The 20054-nt window shown below is 37.6% G+C and overlaps 1 protein-coding gene and 1 long non-coding RNA gene across 5 annotated transcripts; one reads left to right on the top strand and one right to left on the bottom strand.

Annotated features, from left to right (window-relative positions):
- Positions 1-241: 241 nt before the first annotated feature.
- Positions 242-18778, bottom strand: twsg1a (twisted gastrulation BMP signaling modulator 1a). 3 transcript variants are annotated; one of them, XM_017496334.2, is made up of 5 exons: positions 18683-18778; positions 16600-16766; positions 8183-8282; positions 4432-4689; positions 242-3447 (listed from the first exon to the last, which is right to left on the bottom strand). In XM_017496334.2, exons 2-5 carry the CDS (start codon positions 16729-16731, stop codon positions 3266-3268), a joined length of 672 nt encoding a protein of 223 aa, XP_017351823.1. In that variant the 5' UTR covers positions 16732-16766; positions 18683-18778; the 3' UTR covers positions 242-3265. The 3 variants fall into 3 exon arrangements, with proteins under 3 accessions (XP_017351823.1, XP_047018533.1, XP_047018534.1); XM_047162577.1 differs by having other exon boundaries at positions 18616-18701; XM_047162578.2 differs by lacking the exon at positions 18683-18778 and adding an exon at positions 17213-17292.
- On the top strand, positions 16773-18676 carry LOC124629285 (uncharacterized). Of its 2 annotated transcripts, none has more exons than XR_008393065.1 (2): positions 16773-16889; positions 17017-18676. It is a non-coding gene; the product is annotated as an uncharacterized LOC124629285 (long non-coding RNA). The 2 variants fall into 2 exon arrangements; XR_008393066.1 differs by having other exon boundaries at positions 16784-16829.
- Positions 18779-20054: the final 1276 nt, after the last annotated feature.

Raw genomic sequence — 20054 nt, 5'->3', positions numbered from 1 at the left:
CAGTACACTGTATGAATTTGCACCTGGCTGTATTCAGCGTCTGACAGAAAGATGAATAGCTTTAAAATGATGCAAACATGCCCTTTTCTTCCTTTCATTCATGACTGTAATAACACACCTGTATGGCTGACACACCCTCTCTACAGATTAGCCTGTTCTAATGATCTCTCATTCCCAATGCAAAATTTTAAGATAATGAATCATTACTGATGTCAGGTAATGTAAATGAAGCACACTGAAATGAGAATGGTGCATGGTTTATTGGTGACGTTGAAATTCAGAAAGATCTACCAGTTTATTTTTTCTAAATCAGTCAATTGTAAATACTGCCTGTATTTTCTCATTATCAAAATTACAGTTAAGGCCATAAGGTCATGAATAAGCTATTTCACATAACATATAGTCCACAAGACACAATAATAATGGAATTTACACAAATCAACCAGTTCAAAAGTTTACACATGCTTTATTCTTAATACTGTGTCGTTACCTGTGTTTATGTTTTATTATCGTTGTTCATAAGTCCCTTATTTGTCCTGAACAGTTAAATTGCCCACTGTTCTTCAAGAAAATCCTCCAGGTCCTGCACATTCTTTGCTTCTCCAGCATCTTCTGCATATTTGACCCCTTTCCAACGGTGACTATATGATATTGAGATCCATCTTTTCACACTAAGGGTAAGTGAGGGACTCAAACATTCACTGATACTTAAGAAGGCAATAGGATACATTAAGAGCTGGACTGATGTAAACTTTTGAAGAGCATGATTTGTGTAAATTGTTATTATTTTGTTTAAAGATCTTTTTTTTTCATTTATTACTGCCATTTGATCAGTCGTTGATCATCCAGGTAACAACAATGACACAATATTAAGAATGAAGCGTGTGTAAACTTTTGAACTGGTTCATTTGTGTAAATTCCGTTATTACTGTGTCTTGTGGCCTATATGTAAAAACATTTTGCAGATTCTGCACGGTGTATAAATTTATGACCTCAACTGTATCTCCAAAACAAGAATACATTGAAAACTCTGTACATTAAGATTCCTGGTTATTAACATATTTATTGCATTAGTTAAGAAATGATGAAATTCAGCTTTAATAAACCATAAGGAATGTTTAGAATGTATATAGGAATAAAACACATCACAGGCATGCTGGTTTAGGAAAATAATCAAGAACAGGTTTATGTTTTCCAATAACAGCATATCCATGTTTAAGTTTTTTGTTTTCATTTTTAATGAACAATATGCTGTACGCTTAACCATGAATTGTTACATTTAATGCTTTAATAAAAAGTGCTAAATAATCTGAAGACTTTCCTGGTGGACAACTTACTGACTGCTATTGAAAGCACTGGCACTGGAGACTTGTTTCATAATTCATCCTCAAAGAAAGCTTCACCATAGCAGTCATTTTCTTTGCTAAATAACAACACTTTAAAAAACCCATCTGGCTTATGTGGAGCATTTGCTATACAAGTCAGTTTGAACAAGTTGTTATTATACCGCAGAAACGGGAAACATATTTGAACGAGCGCGTTAATAGAAACATGTGATATGTACTGCAGCTGGAACGACTGCCAGAGCTGCTGTTAAAGCAAATTAATTAACACCTTCTGATCAATCAGATTTGAGAATTGCAGCATGAACACACATATTTAGTCTGAGACTGACGTTTGTTTAAATGTTAATGAAATACAACGGTATTGGCTAATGTGTCAACTCGCCAATCCATGAATAAAAATAAATTAGCGCCTAGCTAATTTATGCTATAGCATATTTACTACAATGAGAACTTTATAAACTCTAGGTGTATACAGTGCATATCGAAACTTGAAATTCAATCTGATCTGTTCATTAAGGTCTTGTACATACTGCTCATGGTGGGCATCATTTTATTCACTGATGGTATGAACATTAGATCATATTTTGGATTATTTGGTTTATTACTAATCAATCGATGAACATAAGCGTTAGTTAAGTTGTTAATGTTAGTTAAGGTGCATTAATGCTGAAGTTCATGGTTTGTTCATGTTAACTAATGTGTTAAATAATGTCAGTTATGGGAACCATAATGCAACCTGTACAGCTCTCTGAAAGCATGTAGATATACTCTATGTGGTATAGATTTCTTGTGGCATAGGTTTATTTGAACAATGGATTGACACTATATATAAATAACAATACTTCTATATGATTTCAAACCACTGCTTCTCCTGCATTAATGGTTAATGGTATATACACTTCATCTCAGCTATGTGATCAAACAAAAAAGAACTTTTTGCAAGAGAGTGCCATCTAGTGACTAACACTAGATGATACACACCACACAAACAGGAAAGGGTTAAGCACACTCAATTTCTAAAACACTAAACCTGATTTTCTGAACCAAATGCTCAGTAGCCTAAACCCATTTGTCAAATCAACTGCTCTTTTGGCGAAACCTTAACCAAGTTCAGGGAGTTAGACACCTTTTTGCAAAACTCTGAGCACATTTTCACTCACTGAAACACATTTTGCACTGTGGTGCACTCGGTAATGCAAAAACACAAGCAGCAAAACTACAATTCAGTCATCATCAGTACCACACAAGAACTCAAAATTGTTCACACTTGTTTCTAATGATGTGCTCAAACCACAAAATATAAGACAGCTCAGGGTGCACAGGCGCATTGAATGTTGACATCAACAATGGAGAAGGAGAGGCAGGAACATAATCAGCCTATGTGCCATTGTGGAAGTCCTTGGCCTGCATGGTGGAAATGCCACCATTTGCACAAAGTAATCGTGGGGTTCTCCACAATCATGTAACACTTGGGCCGTACAACACTGAACATCTGCATTTGCAAAATGCCTGTATTATATACAGTAACCTTTTGTTTTCTGTAACTACATGCCCTGGTTGCTGTGTTCTTCATTTTTTTGATGCAGTGTCTAATGAATGCTCTGTAGTGTTTATATATTGTCCGGCTGTTTGCATGATCTGAAAGCATTGTTTGATATTGCTAGAAGAGTTTTGTGAATGTGGCTTTGTGTTTAAAGTTGGTGAAGAGCTCAAGAAATGTGTCTTTGCAATTGAGAAAAACTGCAATTTGTGAACAGAACAGAAAATTAATAATAACATACAATGTCAGTAAAGATGTAGCATACCAATTGTTTTGCAAAGAAAACTAAAATCATATTACACATGATCAGCAATAAAAGACGGAATATGATATTAATAGACCATAAGGTACTGAAACACAATCCCGTGTGTCAGCACTCTCAGAAGAGACAGTTCATGCATTTGACCGCTTTGCTGCCGTAGTCCACACACTCGGGCCCAACGCACTCACAGCACGCATTGTGGAACCAGCGGTACTTCGATGCTCCCATCGACTCACAATACTGTTTACACTGGCGGATAGACACGCACTCGTCAAAATACACCACCGTGCACAGGTTATCTGTCAGACAGGAGGAAAGAACAAGGGGAAGTAGTTAATAAAAAGAAAACCAGAAGAGAAGAGAAGAGAAGAGAAGAGAAAAAAATAATGGAATAAATAACAAAAGAAAAGAAAAGAATAAATGAAAAGAAGAAAGCAAATAATACGAGAAGAAACAATGGGAGAAAGAAAAGAAGAGTAGAAATAAGAAAAGAAGAGAAAGAATAAATGAGAAGAAAAGAATAAGAGATAAATAGAAAAAGAAAAAAATATTTTTAAAAAATAATAGCAGTATTAGCAGTAATAATAAAACAGAGGTAGAAATAAAAACAAAAGATGAGAAGGAAATATTTTTTTAAAAGTATAAAGAAAAAACATTAGAAGAGAAGAAAATAACAAAATAAATGACAAAATAAAAGAACAAAAGAAAAGAATAAATAAATAGAGAAGAGAAGAGAAAAAATAACAGAATAAATAATGACAGAAGAGAATGAATAATACAAGAAGAAACAATGAGAGAAAGAAAAGAAGAGTAGAAATAAGAAGAGAAAAGAAGAGAACGAATAAATGAGAAGAAAAGATTAAATATGAGAAAAAGGTAAAAAAAATTATTTAAAAATAGTAATAGCAGTAATAGTAAAACAGAGGTAGAAATAAAAATAAAAGACAAGACAAAGAAAGAATTAAAAAAATAAAAAAATAAAGAAAAAAACATGAAAAGAGAAGAGAAAAAAATAAGAGAAAAAATAACTGTCACAAATTACACAGACACAGAGTTCAGTCATGAGCAAGAAAACAAGTAAGAAACAAGTAAGAAACAACGGAAGAAAAAGAGAGAGCTGTAATAGAAATCCAAAGTGGAATAAATCACATGACAAAGCTTATTAGTTCGTCTTTATTCTGTGGTGACTATGACTAAAACTAATGGGAAAACATCATGCTTTTGCATGTTTTTATTTATTTATTTATTTATTTAAAATTCAAACATTTTATTAATTCTGGTACCTTTCTCATAGGTATCATGGATGCTTGTCCCAGGCAGAGAAACATTTTGATGCTCTTGCTCCAGAGACTCCAGGAAGGACACGAGGTTCTCGTGGTGTGAGAGCTCGTCAGCCACGGGGAATGACACCACCATCATGTTGATAGGAGTGTCTCCATCAGTGAGGGCCCTGAAGAGTGATGGGATCGGTGCATGGAGGTCCTCGACTGTGCTTTTGGAAGTGGGTGGGGTCTCACTGTAGTTCCTCGGGTTACACATGCCTTCGACAATCCAACACATTGCTTATGAATCACTAAGCAACACATATGGTAACACCACATATGGTTTTTGGGCAATAATGTAAAAACAAATTAAACAAAAGTGGTGTTGATAGGGTATTTAGATACATTTCATATTTATATGAAATAGCAACAAAAGGAACAGTACACAGCACAAAATAGTCCGACCCTACTGTATATTTTATCCATCATAAAAATGTCCTTAAAGCAACAGTTTGAATGTTTAGCGCCCCCTGCTAACCGGTTTTCCTACTACAGTTAGTGTTTGAGTTTTAAAAGCCTCCCCAGAAGTCAGTCTTGAGTACCAGTCTTCTTGGTTTTCTAGATTTAGTTAATATTTTTTAAGTAAGTTTGGAGTTTTCGATTTGAGACGCAGCTCATGACACCAATCACGACGCCAGCAGAACGTTTTAAAGAGAATCAGAGCTCGTAAGTTTGTTTAAGAGCGCTTTCACACCTGGCTCGTTTGGAGCATTTATTTTGGAACCTGGCGTGTTTTCTAGGTTCGGTTGGTTTAGAAATATCTAAACACAGCGATCGCACACTGGTCCCGCGCCAATATAATCTGGTGGAGACCACCTGAACAAGGTGGTCTCGTACCAATTGCAAACGAACTCTGGAGCGGTTCGCATGTGGTGAGAAAGCAATCCGACCCAACGGACCAACAAACCAACCTCTATAGCGATGCATAAGGGGAAATATGTTATGTAAAAAGCGTATTTGTTTAGCTATCAGCTTGTATTGGACCAAATACGAAGTAAAACTCCTCAAGGAAATTTGGTCTGACCAACATAATTGTGAACACTTTTCATAAATGCATAAAAACACAGAGATTTACAAAGTGTTTAGCGAGCGTCTCAAGGAGCTGGGCTCTAATCGCTCCGTGGAATATATATATGAGATCAATTATAATAACTACAGCTAAAATTACAGCTAAAAAGCCACAATAAGTTCATGGAGTTGCTGTCTATCAATCTTGGCCAATGAGAGGACAGTTTACTCACATGTGACTTGCATAAAAATATTTTGGTACGCTCTGAAATGTTGCCTTGTGAAAGCGAACTGAGCCAAGGAGAAAATAAAACATTGTAATAATTTAAGACCCCGTTTCGGAATAAAGCACAGATCCACGGGTCTGAAAACGTCCTAACATTGCATGAAAATGCTACATTTTAAAGTGCAGCTTGGAAACCAGACAAACAGCTATTGTCGTTTTACTCTGTGTGACACAACTGCATTAATCTATAGTCTGGGCTAGAAAGAAATCAGCCCCAGCATGGCTTCTTTATACTGGTTTCATCAGAATTTGCTTAAAGACACTTATTACCAACAAATAATCTGATATGGACTCCAAAACTGAGACTTATACTGATGTATTTTTATCAGAGAGGATTAGCCATCATGCTAGGTCATATAACAAGCGTTCCTGTTTACTAGTATTCTTCCTTCTGTGCAAAAACCAACAGAAGAGTGTAGTTCATTCTCACTAGTCTTTAGTCTAGCATTTCTCAACATTACAGTTCTCATGCAATGTTCTAACCTCCAGTAATGTCTACATGGACAGTGTTTATTGCTGCTATTACTTGCTACTTGAGTGTTAATAGAAGAAGCTTCAGCTGGCCAAACATAAGTGAGTGAGTTACAAAACTATGTACAAAACCATGAGGTGCTTGCCATTTAAAAAAACAAACAAACAAAAAAAAAACACTTAGAGACAGACATTTAAAACCTGCATCAGCTAATCTACTTACTTTAACTGCCAATATTGTATATCACTTTTTATTTACGTTTGTCCCTGTACCATGAGAACACTCCCAAACCTGGCGCTGATGAAAAAGTAATTTTGGGTCAAACTGCTCTGTTATGACGAGATGTTGTGTCTGGTTTGTTTCACCTTGCACCCTCTTTCCTGTCAGAGTCCGAGCCAGCACTCATCTAAATCAGCTAACACACTCGCCTACGGAATTAGCGTGTGTGCTAGAAATGGGGCCGTGTTTAATACATAGTGCAGTTACTGGAAAGTGGCACATTTTTATTGTTTTAATTTTGTATTTCAGAGCAATTTCTTTGCAAAGAAGTAATGACTCCCTATTTCAGGGCTCCATAAGTACCGTGGGGTCCAAAAGTCTGAGAGCACTAGTGAAAATGCTTCTACTTTGCATTTGTTTCTAATTTAGTTCAATTTTCTATCCATCCAATCATCCATCCATTTTTTATACCGCTTATCCTACAGGGTCACGGGGAACCTGGAGCCTATCCCAGGGAGCATGGGGCACAAGGTGGGGTACACCTTTGGACAGGGTGCCGATCCATTGCAGGGCGCAATCACATAAACTTTCAAACACCCATTCATACGCTTTGGACATGCTAATCAGTCTATCATGCATGTCTTTGGGCTGGGGGGAGGAAACCAGAGTACCTGGAGGTATCCGGTTGCATAACATGCAAGCTCTGCAGATACAGCGTGTCCTGTGGCGGGAATTGAACCCCCAACCCTGGAGGTGTGAGGCGAACCACTAAGCCACCGTGTGCCCCTAATAATACAATTTTCATTACAAACTATATTATTATATTATTATTATATTATTATTTCTAAGTATTTGTTTTACGTCCCCTTTTTTGTTTCTTGCTTTAATGACAGCGTGCACTCGAGCCGGCACGGAATCCGCAAGTTTGTGCAAAACCCAATGATCCATTTTAGATCAAATCCATTGCAGTGTCGTCTGAACACGTGCTTCAATAGAAGAGACATGAGGAAAATCTGACCTTTTCTACAAAGCAGTTAACATGGTCAATATTACACATTGGCTTATATTAAATAGGGACCTAGAAATAGTCCAGAATCTTGAATATTAAATATTCAAAATATCGAACATTTACTTTCTTTGTTTTACATATATACAAATAAAATTGAATTGAATTGAATTGATACTGGCCAATACACACTCCATCATGTGAATAAGGGGACTACTGGCATTTTTTTTCCCACTTCAAGCACTGAGTACAGCTATACGTATAACAGAGCTGCTCCGAGTTACGGCAGCGACTCAGCTCAGTGAGTCAGCAATCTGTGAGATGACAAACATGAAAACATTGATGGTGGTATTCGCATAAACACTGAAGCGTTGATCTGTTTTAGCGGAGTATACAGATGACAAGGAGATGACTAAAGTCATGCTGCACCGCTCTTTTTAGGTAGCGAGGAGGCTAGGCTCAGCCTCACTAGTAACACAATCAGCGGGATCTAATGGCATCGTCGGTAGATAATGCTGGAAACCATTGAAAGTTAAAGTAGACAAATATGTCAATAAGACATAACTAAAAAAGCTAACTTGATAACTTCTTTTTTTTTTTACAAATTAAATCTTGGACGCCACCGAAGATCACAAGTTAATTATAAAGATTAACGTGCAAGTCGTTCAGGGTTGATTTGTAACTTCTGCTGTGTACTGATTACTGATTAATATCGACTCACCCACACAGTCACAGCACTCTTCCCATAGTGTGCTCAAACACAGCATACACTCTTTACAGCAGGAGCAGTTTCCTTCTGATGGCCGACACTGACACAGGCCCTGCACACACACACACACACACACACACACACACACACACACACACACACACACACACACACACATACATATACAAAGATGTGCTTCTGTGATATACATAAAATGCAAACACTCCAGACCAGTTTTAGGATTTCTGAGTAATAGTTGCATCCTGAACAGCCTTCAATATGACCGTCCTCACAGTTAAATACAGTCTGACTCACTTGGAATTACATGCTCAAAGGAAAGACAAACATCAGCATGTCCAAGACTTGCCACGAATGAATAAAACTATCCAAAGGAAGTCTGGAATAGTCAGACACACGGATAAATACAGGAGTAGTGGGGACGGAAACAGCAAAAAATGAAGAAATGGAGAAATGGAAATATCAGTGTAACTCTAGGCTCTTTACACAAAAATCATGTATGATGGAAAACAGAAAACAATCACGCATCTGAAAATGACCCAGTGAGGAAAGTGAGCAGATTCATGGACATATTTATAGGTAATTACAGGTTGAAAGAGAGGGAGAAAGACGTGGTTCAAGAAGAAAGTAGCTTCCAGATGTTTGTGTGTGTGTGTGTGTGTGTGTGTGTGTGTGTGCGCACAAGAGTCGAGAAATGCTCCTTTTCAATACTGTTGTTAACATGCACTCGTTGACTTGCCCTTGCTGTTTTGCCTTGAAATGAACGTTCCATTCATGTACAAGATCAAGTGGAGAGATCAAGTCAACGTAGATGTCAGAAGCAGAACTTGCTCAGAATTCAACGCAATCTGGCGCAATTATTATTTTTAAGTATAAGTGCTTTAGAAGTGAAATATTATTCTTATGGCTTGGATCGGGAAGCTGTCGCACGTCACACGCAACTCTGTTGACAAACTTATTAACAAATTCAAAAAGACTGGAAGTGTTGCGGACCGACCCGAGAATTGGACGTCCATGAACATCCACTGACTAAGGCACACCCAAAGTGGTGCTGGCAAACATATTCCCCTAAATATGGAACCTTTTGGGACACCATGTAGTGTGCAGAATGGCAAAGAAATCACTTCATGCATTTCTGTGCTTATTGCAGACATTCCTGATTTAAAATCCACTCCTCATTGACTCCTCCTCCCCTCGTTCAGTGAGTGTAGTACTGTCTTGTTTGATGCCCTACTCGGGACAGTGGTTGCTCAACGGTTAAGGCTCTGGGTTACTGATCAGAAGTTTGGGGGTTTAAGCCCCAGCACTGCCAAACTGCCACCACTGGGCCCTTGCGCTAGGCACTTAACCTTCTCTGCTCCAGGGGCGCCATATCATGGCTGACACTGTTTTTACCAAAGGCCAAAAAATGGAATTTCATCCTGTGTTGGCATGCCTGTGTCCAGTATTTAATTTATTTGTGATGTCACACTCCACAGTCATGGTTAATGGCTCATATGAAACTAGATACTCAGCACTTTAAGAACGCGCAGTTTTTGATTAAATTATTTTTTTCATCTAACCTACTAGTTTTAAATGCAATTATTTTATTGTCGCAGTTGTATGTGGTGTTTTATTATCAAAAAAGCTTTAGTTGTGCTCACACTTCTCCCCTTTCCCATCACTTAGAGTATGCACTATAAGTATTTACTCTTTTTGTGAAGGTATAGTACATATGTTTGAGTGTGTATCAAAAGAGTATGCAAGTACTGGGGCATACTAATACGTCATGTTGCCTAGTTACGCACACCGTCACCATAAACAAACTCCTCATTACATTTCACCTTTTCTTCATTCATTATACCTTATATCATTTATACTATTACATTTAATACCGAAGATGCATCGCCGATGTTACACTTGTCCGCCATGTTTCCGTGTTGAATTATGGTGGAGCAAACCATGACATAACTCTTCCTCCCTCATGCAAGGAGTTGTGGGCAATATTAGCTGAAAAAGTGTCCACGGAGCCACAGTTTGAAAATGGACCGGAAATAGTAGACCATCTGGGAACCTTTGTGATATTCATTTCAACATGCTACGATTTGGGACTACGATTTGGGACATTTACATTTACATTTATTCATTTAGCAGACTCTTTTATCCAAAGCGACTTACAAATGAGAGAATACAAGCAAAGTTATTTTACTTTAATCTAATTTAATTATTATTACTAAATCTAATCTCTGATACTATTTAGGACAGATAGTAGGTGAATTGGGACGCAGCTATTGTGAATTGTTTTTTACATTTTCTACTATATATATATATATATATATATATATATATATATATATATATATATATATATATATATATATATATATATATAGTACAGTACGAAAGTCACAGACCAGCATTTGTTTTATTTGGTGGCAAGCAATAATGATGAGGAAATAAACAATACATTCATTCCTTTTTAAATCAAACAGCCATGCAGTACTTATTCATGCAGGTTTAATATTAAAGTTCAATATTAATAATAAAATTTCGTACTTTTTTAAAGAACTTTGTGTGATTTTCTGTTAAATACATTTTCCCATCATTATTATTCATTATTGTTTTTGCTCAGAAATCGTACAACGGTCTAGCAAAAACATGACATATGAAATCTGTAAATATTTTATTTGTAATACTGAACATAAAATTGTGAGAACTTATTGTTCTCTGTGTAACTGTTGTTCCTGCTGCTTTCAGGTCGTCCTGCAACTCTTTTCTAGTGATTGCTAGCTTCTCTATTACTTTCCTTATCAACAGTCTAAGAGCGCTTAGTGAAATTTTGAGTGGCGTACCTGTCCTTTCCATTAGCTTGTGGTTCCATGAACGTTCCATTGCATATCATTGAACCAACTGTAATGACAGGGATGTTTAAAGTATTCGCTATAGCTCTGTTGATTTTTGTTTAATAATGTTGTACGTGAGAACTTTAGGAAGCTCCTTCACTTTCACTATGATTGCTACTTGTTGCTTGAAATGTCTTTTATAATGACACCAGTTGCAAGCCACATGAGAACAATTTTTTAAGCATTTATATATAGAGTACTTTGCAAAAGTCTTAGGCACTCTATTTTAGTTTTTAGTTTGTAAATATTGAACATTAAAATAGTCCTACAAAAAATAAACATTGCATAGTTGTAATTAATGTACTGTATATTTTCCCATCACTATCGTTTGGCACTAAATAATTAATAAGTACTGAATGGTCATTCGATGAAAACAAAATGGTAGTCTCTTTCACGCTTTCACAGAAAAGTACTGCAGTTCTGAAAACTACAGACTTTCTCATAAACGGAAATATTTTCCGCATTTGTATGTACGGTCCTCTCCAAAACTATCGGAACGGCAAGGCCAATTTGTTTGATTTTGTTGCAGACTGAAGATATTTGGGTTTGAGATCAAAGGATGAATATAAGAAGAGAGTTTACAATTTCAAGAGAGTTTTTATTTCCTGGTATTTATATGTAGATGTGTTAACCGACATATACAACATAACACATTTTGCATCAGACCACCCAATTTTTAGGCGAGAAAAAACATTTGGAATTTTTGAAAGATGCATTTTTGTACCAAATGTTCATTTTTTCCCCCCTCTCCTCTTTCTGTGTTAAATTCAAAACATGTAGAAGTCTGGCACGTGCTTCTGTAGCCTTATTACCTGTTTGTTCTGCTCTGTCCCTTCCACTCTTTTGTTTTATCACTCCCTCCCCAGACACTAACCTTCATAATCAGAACATGAAAATGTGTTTTAAATGAGATAAAAATATGCTTGGCTGGCCATCAGTATACTTGAAGTTGTCTACAGTATGTGTGGTAAACAATGACTTATGCTGAGTGAATTGTATAGGAACTGCAGCTGTTATAAAACACAATTACCCCCTTTCAGGGCTTTAGGCGTAATTTGACTGACTGATAAAATGCTCATGGTCGCTACCTGGTTGTAAAACCTTGCTTGAATCTCACAATAACTGGATAAGTTGTTAGCGGTGTGCTATTTTAAAAGAAGCAGAGTAACCACAAATAGACCTTCAATTAGAATTAGGTCTGGGAAACCCAGCGGATGTTGCTGAGGCTGAATTCTGGGCGAAAATATGGGGTTTTTGGCCAGAATAAGGGTTTTCTGTCTATAACAAAGTTCGAAACCTCAAATTAGAAAACATAAAAATATTTCACCAAAATGACATAGGGATATTTTTATTTACATTTCAAACTTGATTAAGCTTTCTGCAAATATTATGCTGGATAAGATTTCAAAAACTAAGCTAAGCTAGCTAAGTACTATATGATTTCCACACACAGTAAATGATTAAATTGTTCGATAGCTACATACCGTAGCGAAATGAGCATAACCCTCATCTATTCTGTTTGTATTTAAATGTAAACGGTCAATATGTCTGTGATGGTCCTGCACCACAGTCGGAATGAAATCTCTGAATGCTAACTTTAACGTATTTCACTTTTGGACTAACGAAACTTTAAAATGCTAGAATTTTATTCGTGTGTACAGTCCCTTCTGAAAATATTGGAATGGCAAGGCCAATTCATTTGTTGTTTGCGCTATACACCAAAGACATTTGGGTTTGAGATCAAAAGATGGACATGAGATAACAGATCAGAATTTCTGCTTTCATTTCCTGGTATTTACATCAAGATGTGTTAAACAACACAAAACATAGAACCTTTTGTATCAGAGCACTTAAATTTTTAGGTGAGCAAAAGTATAGGAACAGAGAAGTCTTGAAGTAAATTAAAGTAAATAACATTTAATATTTGGTTGCAAATCCCTCAATTCCAATCACTGATATCACCAAATTGTTGTTTTCTTCTTTTGTGATGCTTTTCCAGGCTTTTACCGCAGCCTCTTTCAGTTGTTGTTCATTTCAGCAGTTTTCTCCCTTCAGTCTCTTCTTCAGGAGGTGAAATGCTGCTCAAATGGGTTAAGGTCTGGTGACTAAAAAGTGTAAAACCTTCCATTTTTTCCCCTTTATAAAGTCCTTTGTTGTGTTGGCTCTGTATTTCTTTGCTAATTCAAATCTGGCTTTCTGATTCTTACTGCTGATGAGTGGTTTGCATCTTGTGGTATGGCCTCTATATTTCTGCTCTCAAAGTCTTCTTCGAATGTTGGATTGTGATACATTCACCCCTGCCCTGTAGAGGTTGTTGGTGATGTCACCTACTGTTATTATTGGGTTTTTCTCTCACAGCCAACCCATTCTGTGTCTGTTGTTCAGTACACCAGTGGTTTTGTTCCTTTTCAGGACATTCCAAAGTGTTGTATTGGCTACGCCCAATATTTGTGCAATGCTTTTGATTGATTTTCCCTCTTTTTTCAGCTTCAAAATGGTTTACTTTTCTCCCATAGGCAGCTCTCTGGTCTTCATGTTGGCTTATCCTTTTATTAACAACAAATGCAGTTTTCACGAGTGAAACTGAAGGCTAAAACTCAGAGGAGTACGAGTAAATTGAGTAGAGTAGAAGTTCAGAGCTATTTATTGTTTAAACAATCAATCTAACAGGAAACATCTGGTTAATAAGAAACACTTGTTAGTCACATGTTCCAATATCTTTCCTCGACACAAAAGTCTTATGATCTATGTCGTTTTAACACAGCTACATGTAAATACCAGGAAATAAAAGCTGAAATTCTAAACTCTCTTCACATATTCATTTTTTGATCTCAAACCCAACTGTCTTCAGTCCACAGCAAAGATAATAGAATTGGCCTTACTGTTCCAATAGTTTCAGACAGGACAGTATTTCCCCTCACTGTACATCACAAAATAAGTATAATATTGTTATATCACCCAGTCTTAGGTCATATTGCCCCGCATTATTATTATGTGAAATAAATATTCCCAGAAAAGTAGATGGCGCGACATGGACATCTGTTAATAAAGCTAGCAACACTGACATATACAATCAGCTTCCATCCAGGTGTAGTAGTTAGTGCAAGCTATGAGAAATCCTTAACCCCTCTTTCATGTTATAAATCTTCACTCAGCACACAGGAAGATTAAAGAGAACATTAGAGACAGGTCTGATAGTGAAGAAATGTGGAGGGAAAAAAAGAGAGAGAGAGAGAGAATGCATTCCGTAAAGAAGTACGTCACAACCCTGCACTGGAGAGGGATAAAAGAAATAAATGAATGCCTTACAAAGCACAAGCTTTATCTGACTATGTGCTCCATCTATTCTTCTCTCAACCTCTTCCATATCTATCTGCTATTTCTTTTCTTTTTTCCATCCCTCGACTTTACCGTCTCGGTTTCACATTTCCCTTCGGTCTCTGGTTCTCCTCTCTTTTGTTTGCTGTTCTTTCTCACTCATCTCCTTTATCCGTCTCTTTCTGGGTTTCATTTCCCTTTGTTGTTTTCTCAATCCTTTACTTTGTCTCTCTTTCCACTTTTCTGCCTCCCACCCCCACACTCTTTCCCTCGACTTTAGGAGAAACACATGCTCACCATAAACATAACATCCCGACTGAGATCTGACTCACAAAGCTTTCACAACATGGCCACACGCACACACACACACACACACACATACACACACAGCTGATACTGACTCATGTCCTCCCGTGTCTATGAAGGATCAGACACAAATGTCAAACACGCAGTTAAAATAGAGTACATATTTAAAAGTAATTCATTGTAAAATAAAAATGGATAAAAACGGTACACTTTAAAGCGCCAGTAAATAATTTCAGTTTCACACACAAACTCATGTTCAAAACATTACTCATTGTCAGCCTAACTACTGACATAGAAAGCAGCGCAGATAAAGAAGGAATACAGTTATAGTATTGGATTCATTGTGTTCTAAGACACAAACCAAGAGCAAAACCTGCATTTCTATAGTGGTTAGTACACTTGCCTCGCACCTCCAGGGTTGCGGGTTCATATCCCGCCCCTACCCTGTGTGTGTGGAGTTTGTATGTTCTCCCTGTGCTTTTTGGGGTTTTCTCTGGGTACCCCAGTTTCCTCCCCGAGTCCAAAGACATGTGTTGTAGGCTGTTTGTGTGAGTGTGTGTGTGTGATTGTGCCCTGTTATGGGTTGGAACCCCGTCCAGGGTGTCCTCCGCATTGTTCCCCATGTTCCCTGGGATAGGCTCCAGGTTCCCCCGCAACCCTGTGTCAGATAAGCGGTATGGAAAATGGATGGATGGATGACATGAGTTTTCAAAAAAATGAGGTGCACAATCGCCTCACACTCACACACTTCGGATAATTTGGAAATGCCAAACAGCCTACAGTACAAAGCAGGTCTTTGGCCTGGGGGAGGAAACCAGAATACCCAGAGGAAACCGCTGAAGCATGGTGAGAACATACAAACTCTGCGCACACAGGGCAGAGGCGGGATTCAAACCCCCAACCCCGGAGTTGCATGGAAGGCCACCATGCCCCCCTGGATAATATTATACCTATATTATTCTATAGTAACAACTAATTCACAGGGAATTGTATAGTGGAAACTACACATAATAAACGATTTTTTAAAATATGCTTTTTAACAGAGAAAAATGCATACTCCAGTGTCTGCCAGCACTTTGTAACAGTCAGACGGTTTCCCTCTATGGGAAAGGTTAAGGGTTCACAACGTTACACTTTTCCAATTTCCACCCAGCAGCCAACTCTCCCCATCATACGACAGCAACCAACTAATGAGGGTGAAGGTAAACACATGCTTCCTCTGCGACGTCTAAAGCCAGCAAAATGCATCTTTTCTCTCACGCTGCATCACTGGGCATAGTAACACATTCGATCTCTACCCTCTTCCTCATACAAGAGCTCATAGACAACTGTGATTGGCTAGTGTCGCTGTGATTGACATGGGAGAGAGATTTTTCTCACTTGGACTACTGTGATTTCTCAGTAACATGACAAGCTGCATTTATCCATCTCAATAAATTCAAGAGAACGTGAGGGAATGACTGTTTATAGCTGCTGTAACTTAATAACAGGAACTAAGCTTCATGGATGTTCAACACTGCAGTACATGTAGCTATAATGTGATAAAAACTATGATCAATCTTTAATTAATAAAAAAACAACAACATTGCGATCGTTGGTCAATTGCTGTGGTATAATCAACTTCAGGGCTGTAACGCGTCATACCACAACCTCATATTTGTTTCTTTTCAGCACAACCCCTTACACATGAACAATTTGCTGTAAAATGAACAACTTTTAGACACAAAAATGTTTCAACCGCATGTCATACTGAACAACAGGCCTGTGTCAAAACAGCACACCACCTCCGGGAAGTCAGATATACTCATCTGTAAAATTCCATGCAGGTCTCTTTACGCTCAAGTGCACTATAGATGAAAAGCAGGTGGAGGGAAGGAGAGGAAATGACGCTGGGTCTCGGCTCACCTGTAGGAGGCACTTGCTCACGTCACTGGCGCACAGAGCTTTGTTACAGGCGGAGATGATTGGGATGTGGGAGAACAGGAGGAGGGAGAAGAGTGAGGAGAGAGGGAGGAGGAGGAGGAGAGCCGACCTCATCCTCACCACTCCGGTATATATACATTCATACACACCTACAAGGTAAACACAGAGAGGAGTTAAACATACACACTGGGAGAGACTGAGAGGCTGCTGTGGTACTACAGGCGCTTTCCTGTCTTCATAATAACATTACAAAAAAAGCAAATAACATTAATGTGGGGGCCTTTTCTACAGCTACTGGAGTTGTGTTTTGTTTTATTATTATTATTATTATTATTATTATTATTATTATCATTACTATCCATCCATTCATCCATTTTCTGTACTGCTTATCTTTCACAGGGTCACGGAAAGCCTGGCGCCTATCTCTGGGGACTCAGGGCACAAGGCAAGGGACACCCTGGACAGGGTACCAACCCATCACAAGGCACAATACACTTTCACACATTCACACACCCATTCACACACTACGGCCGATTTAGAGATGCCAATCAGCCTATAGCACATGACTTTGGACTAGGGAAGGAAACTGGAGTACCTGGAGGAAACCCCTGAAGCACGGTGAGAACATGCAAGCTTCATGCACAAAGGGCGGAGGCGGGAATCAACCACCGCAACCTTGGAGGTGTGAGGCAAATGTTATTATTATTATTATTATTATTATTATTATTATCATCATCACCATCATTGTTTGCCATATCAGTGTTTCCATACAAGTGTCCTCATGCATAATACATGTTCTTCATAATACTGAAATAAAAAGTGTGTAACCTTAGTGTGGGGCTTTTTCTACAACCACCAGAGTTGTTTTTTATTACCATTTTCAATACAGTCCTGCGGCATATGATTATCACTTTTATTATTGTTGTTGTTGTTGTTTGCTTGCTTGCTTGTTGTTGTTGTTGCTGCTGTTTCATTTCAGGTGTTATACAGGTATTATACAGCTGTCCTCATGCACAAACTCAAAATCCACATAAAAAAAAAATCCAAATTAGGTCGTCACAATACTGAAACCAAAAGCATGTAACATTAACAGCTCTTTGACTGGAGTTATATTTTATTATCATTTCCAATAACCTCTTGTGGCATATTCTGATGATGATGATTATTATTATTATTATTATTATTATAAAACCCTTTAATACTGATACAAAAAGTGTGTAACATTAACATTTCTAAAACCACTGCAGTTGTGTTTGTGTATTACCATTTTCAGAACCGTCTTATGGATTGCTTGTTTATCTATCTGTCTGTCTGTCTGTCTGTCTGTCTGTCTATCTATCTGTCCCAGGTGTCTCGATTTAGCCATCTTCATGCACAAAGTAAAAATTCTAAATTTGTACTTCATAATATTGAAACAGGAGAGTGTGTGACATTAACATGTGGCCTTTTCTCCAAACACTTTAGCTGTGTTTTGTCAGTTTATTTGTTTGTTTATTTATTTACTTATTTCAATACGTTCTCCATACAGCCATCTTTATGCACAAGCTCAGAATTCAAACAGAACTAAACTAAAAGTAAAAAATGGAAAAGCTCCTTCACCTCCATATGAAGCAACAAACGAAGGTAGACAATGATGATGATATTGATGATGATGTTGATGATGATGATGATGATGATGAAACTCATGCGTTTATGATTTATTATAATCTATGTCTGATTAGGTTTGTATGCTACATCAGTACAGTTATATGGGTTATGTATAAATTCTGCACATAGTCGCAATGTTTCCAGCATGCCTTATAGACTCAGACACAAGGTTTGCACACCAACTATAAACCTGAACACACACACACACACACACACACACACACACACATCTACCTTACAGGAATGCACCTCAGAGCACGCGACCAACAGGTTTAATCCATCATACACTAATAAAGTGGCTTTTTAAAAATATGTTTCTTTCTGTTCTTTAAGTATATTTTGTTATCCTACCTCCTCACACTTTTCTCCACAGTCTTCATTTTTTAACACAAAAGAGCAAAGGCGAGTCTGGTCTTACCGTGTGGATCAGAAAGCAGCTGCTGGTGTTATACTCGCACACGCACACACACACACACCAGTCTTTCCGCCCCGCCCGAGTGAAGGACTGACCGCCATTAGGCTTCTTAAAGACAACGCGACTCTCAATAAACACACTGAGCTTTACAGATCACCGAGTTATAAGAGTTTATTTATGTTTGCTGTGAAAATGTTTTTGCCTGATTTCTTCTGTTTTTGTGTATATCTCATACTAAATAGTTTCAGACATGAAAACAAAATCTAAGATAAAACAAAGGCAACCTGAGTAACCATTAAATACAGTTAAGCAAAAAAGTTATCCAGTACCAACTGGGCCTGTCTGAAAATGTATTTGCCCCGTGGTTACTAATTCCCCAAGTCTATGAAACTGCATTCGTAATGGGGTTCAGCTGGACTAGACACAACCAGGCCTGATTACTTCAAACCCTGTTCAGTCAAATCAACACTTTTCAATCGGATCAGAATTTTTCAGCAGCATGAAGTTGGTTAAAAGGTCCTACCCAGTAACACACTGTGATAAAGCTGAAAGAAATTCCAGAAATGATGAAGAAGAAGGTGATTGAAATACATCAGTCTGGGAAGGGTTACAAAGCTATTTCAAAGGCTTTGGGATGCCATAGAACCACAGCAAGAGCCATTATCTCCATATTTTGCAAAAACACAGTGTGATGATCCTCAAACATTTTGGGAGAATGATCTGTGGATTGAGGAGTCGAAAGTGGAACTGTTTGGAAGACAGGGGTCCTTTTACATTTGGCGTAAACCAAACACATAATTCCACAAAAAGAACATCATACCTACGGTCAAGCATGGTGGTGGAAGTGTGATGGTGTGGGGATGTTTTGCTGCTTCAGGGTATGGGCAACTTGCAATAATTGAAGGAAATTCCGCTCTCTACCAGAAAATCCTAAAAGAAAATTAGGATTCTCGGTCTTCACTCCGTAAGAAGAAACTCAAGCGCAGAAAGACAATGATGCAAAGCATAGGAGTAAGTCCAAGCCCTAGAAGTAAGTGAAAGACTGATCTCCAGTTATTGGAAGTATTTGGTTGCAGTTATTGCTGCTAAAGGTGGCACAACCAGATTTTAAGTTTAAGGGGGCAATTCATTTTTCACATTGGTGATAGCTGTTGGATAACTTTTTTAACAGTATTGTGTGTTTACTCAGGTTACCTTAGTTCTATGTTGTATTTAAAAACTATTTAGTATGAGAGATACACAAAAACAAAAGAACTATTTTTCACAGCACTATATATATATTATATATATATATATATATATATATATATATATATATATATATATATATATATATATATATATGTGTGTGTGTGTGTGTGTGTGTGTGTGTGTG

This window comes from Ictalurus punctatus, chromosome 20 (genome assembly GCF_001660625.3).
Source record: "Ictalurus punctatus breed USDA103 chromosome 20, Coco_2.0, whole genome shotgun sequence".
Classification (NCBI taxonomy): Eukaryota; Metazoa; Chordata; class Actinopteri; order Siluriformes; family Ictaluridae; genus Ictalurus; species Ictalurus punctatus.
This window is presented reverse-complemented; position numbering and strand designations above follow the sequence as displayed.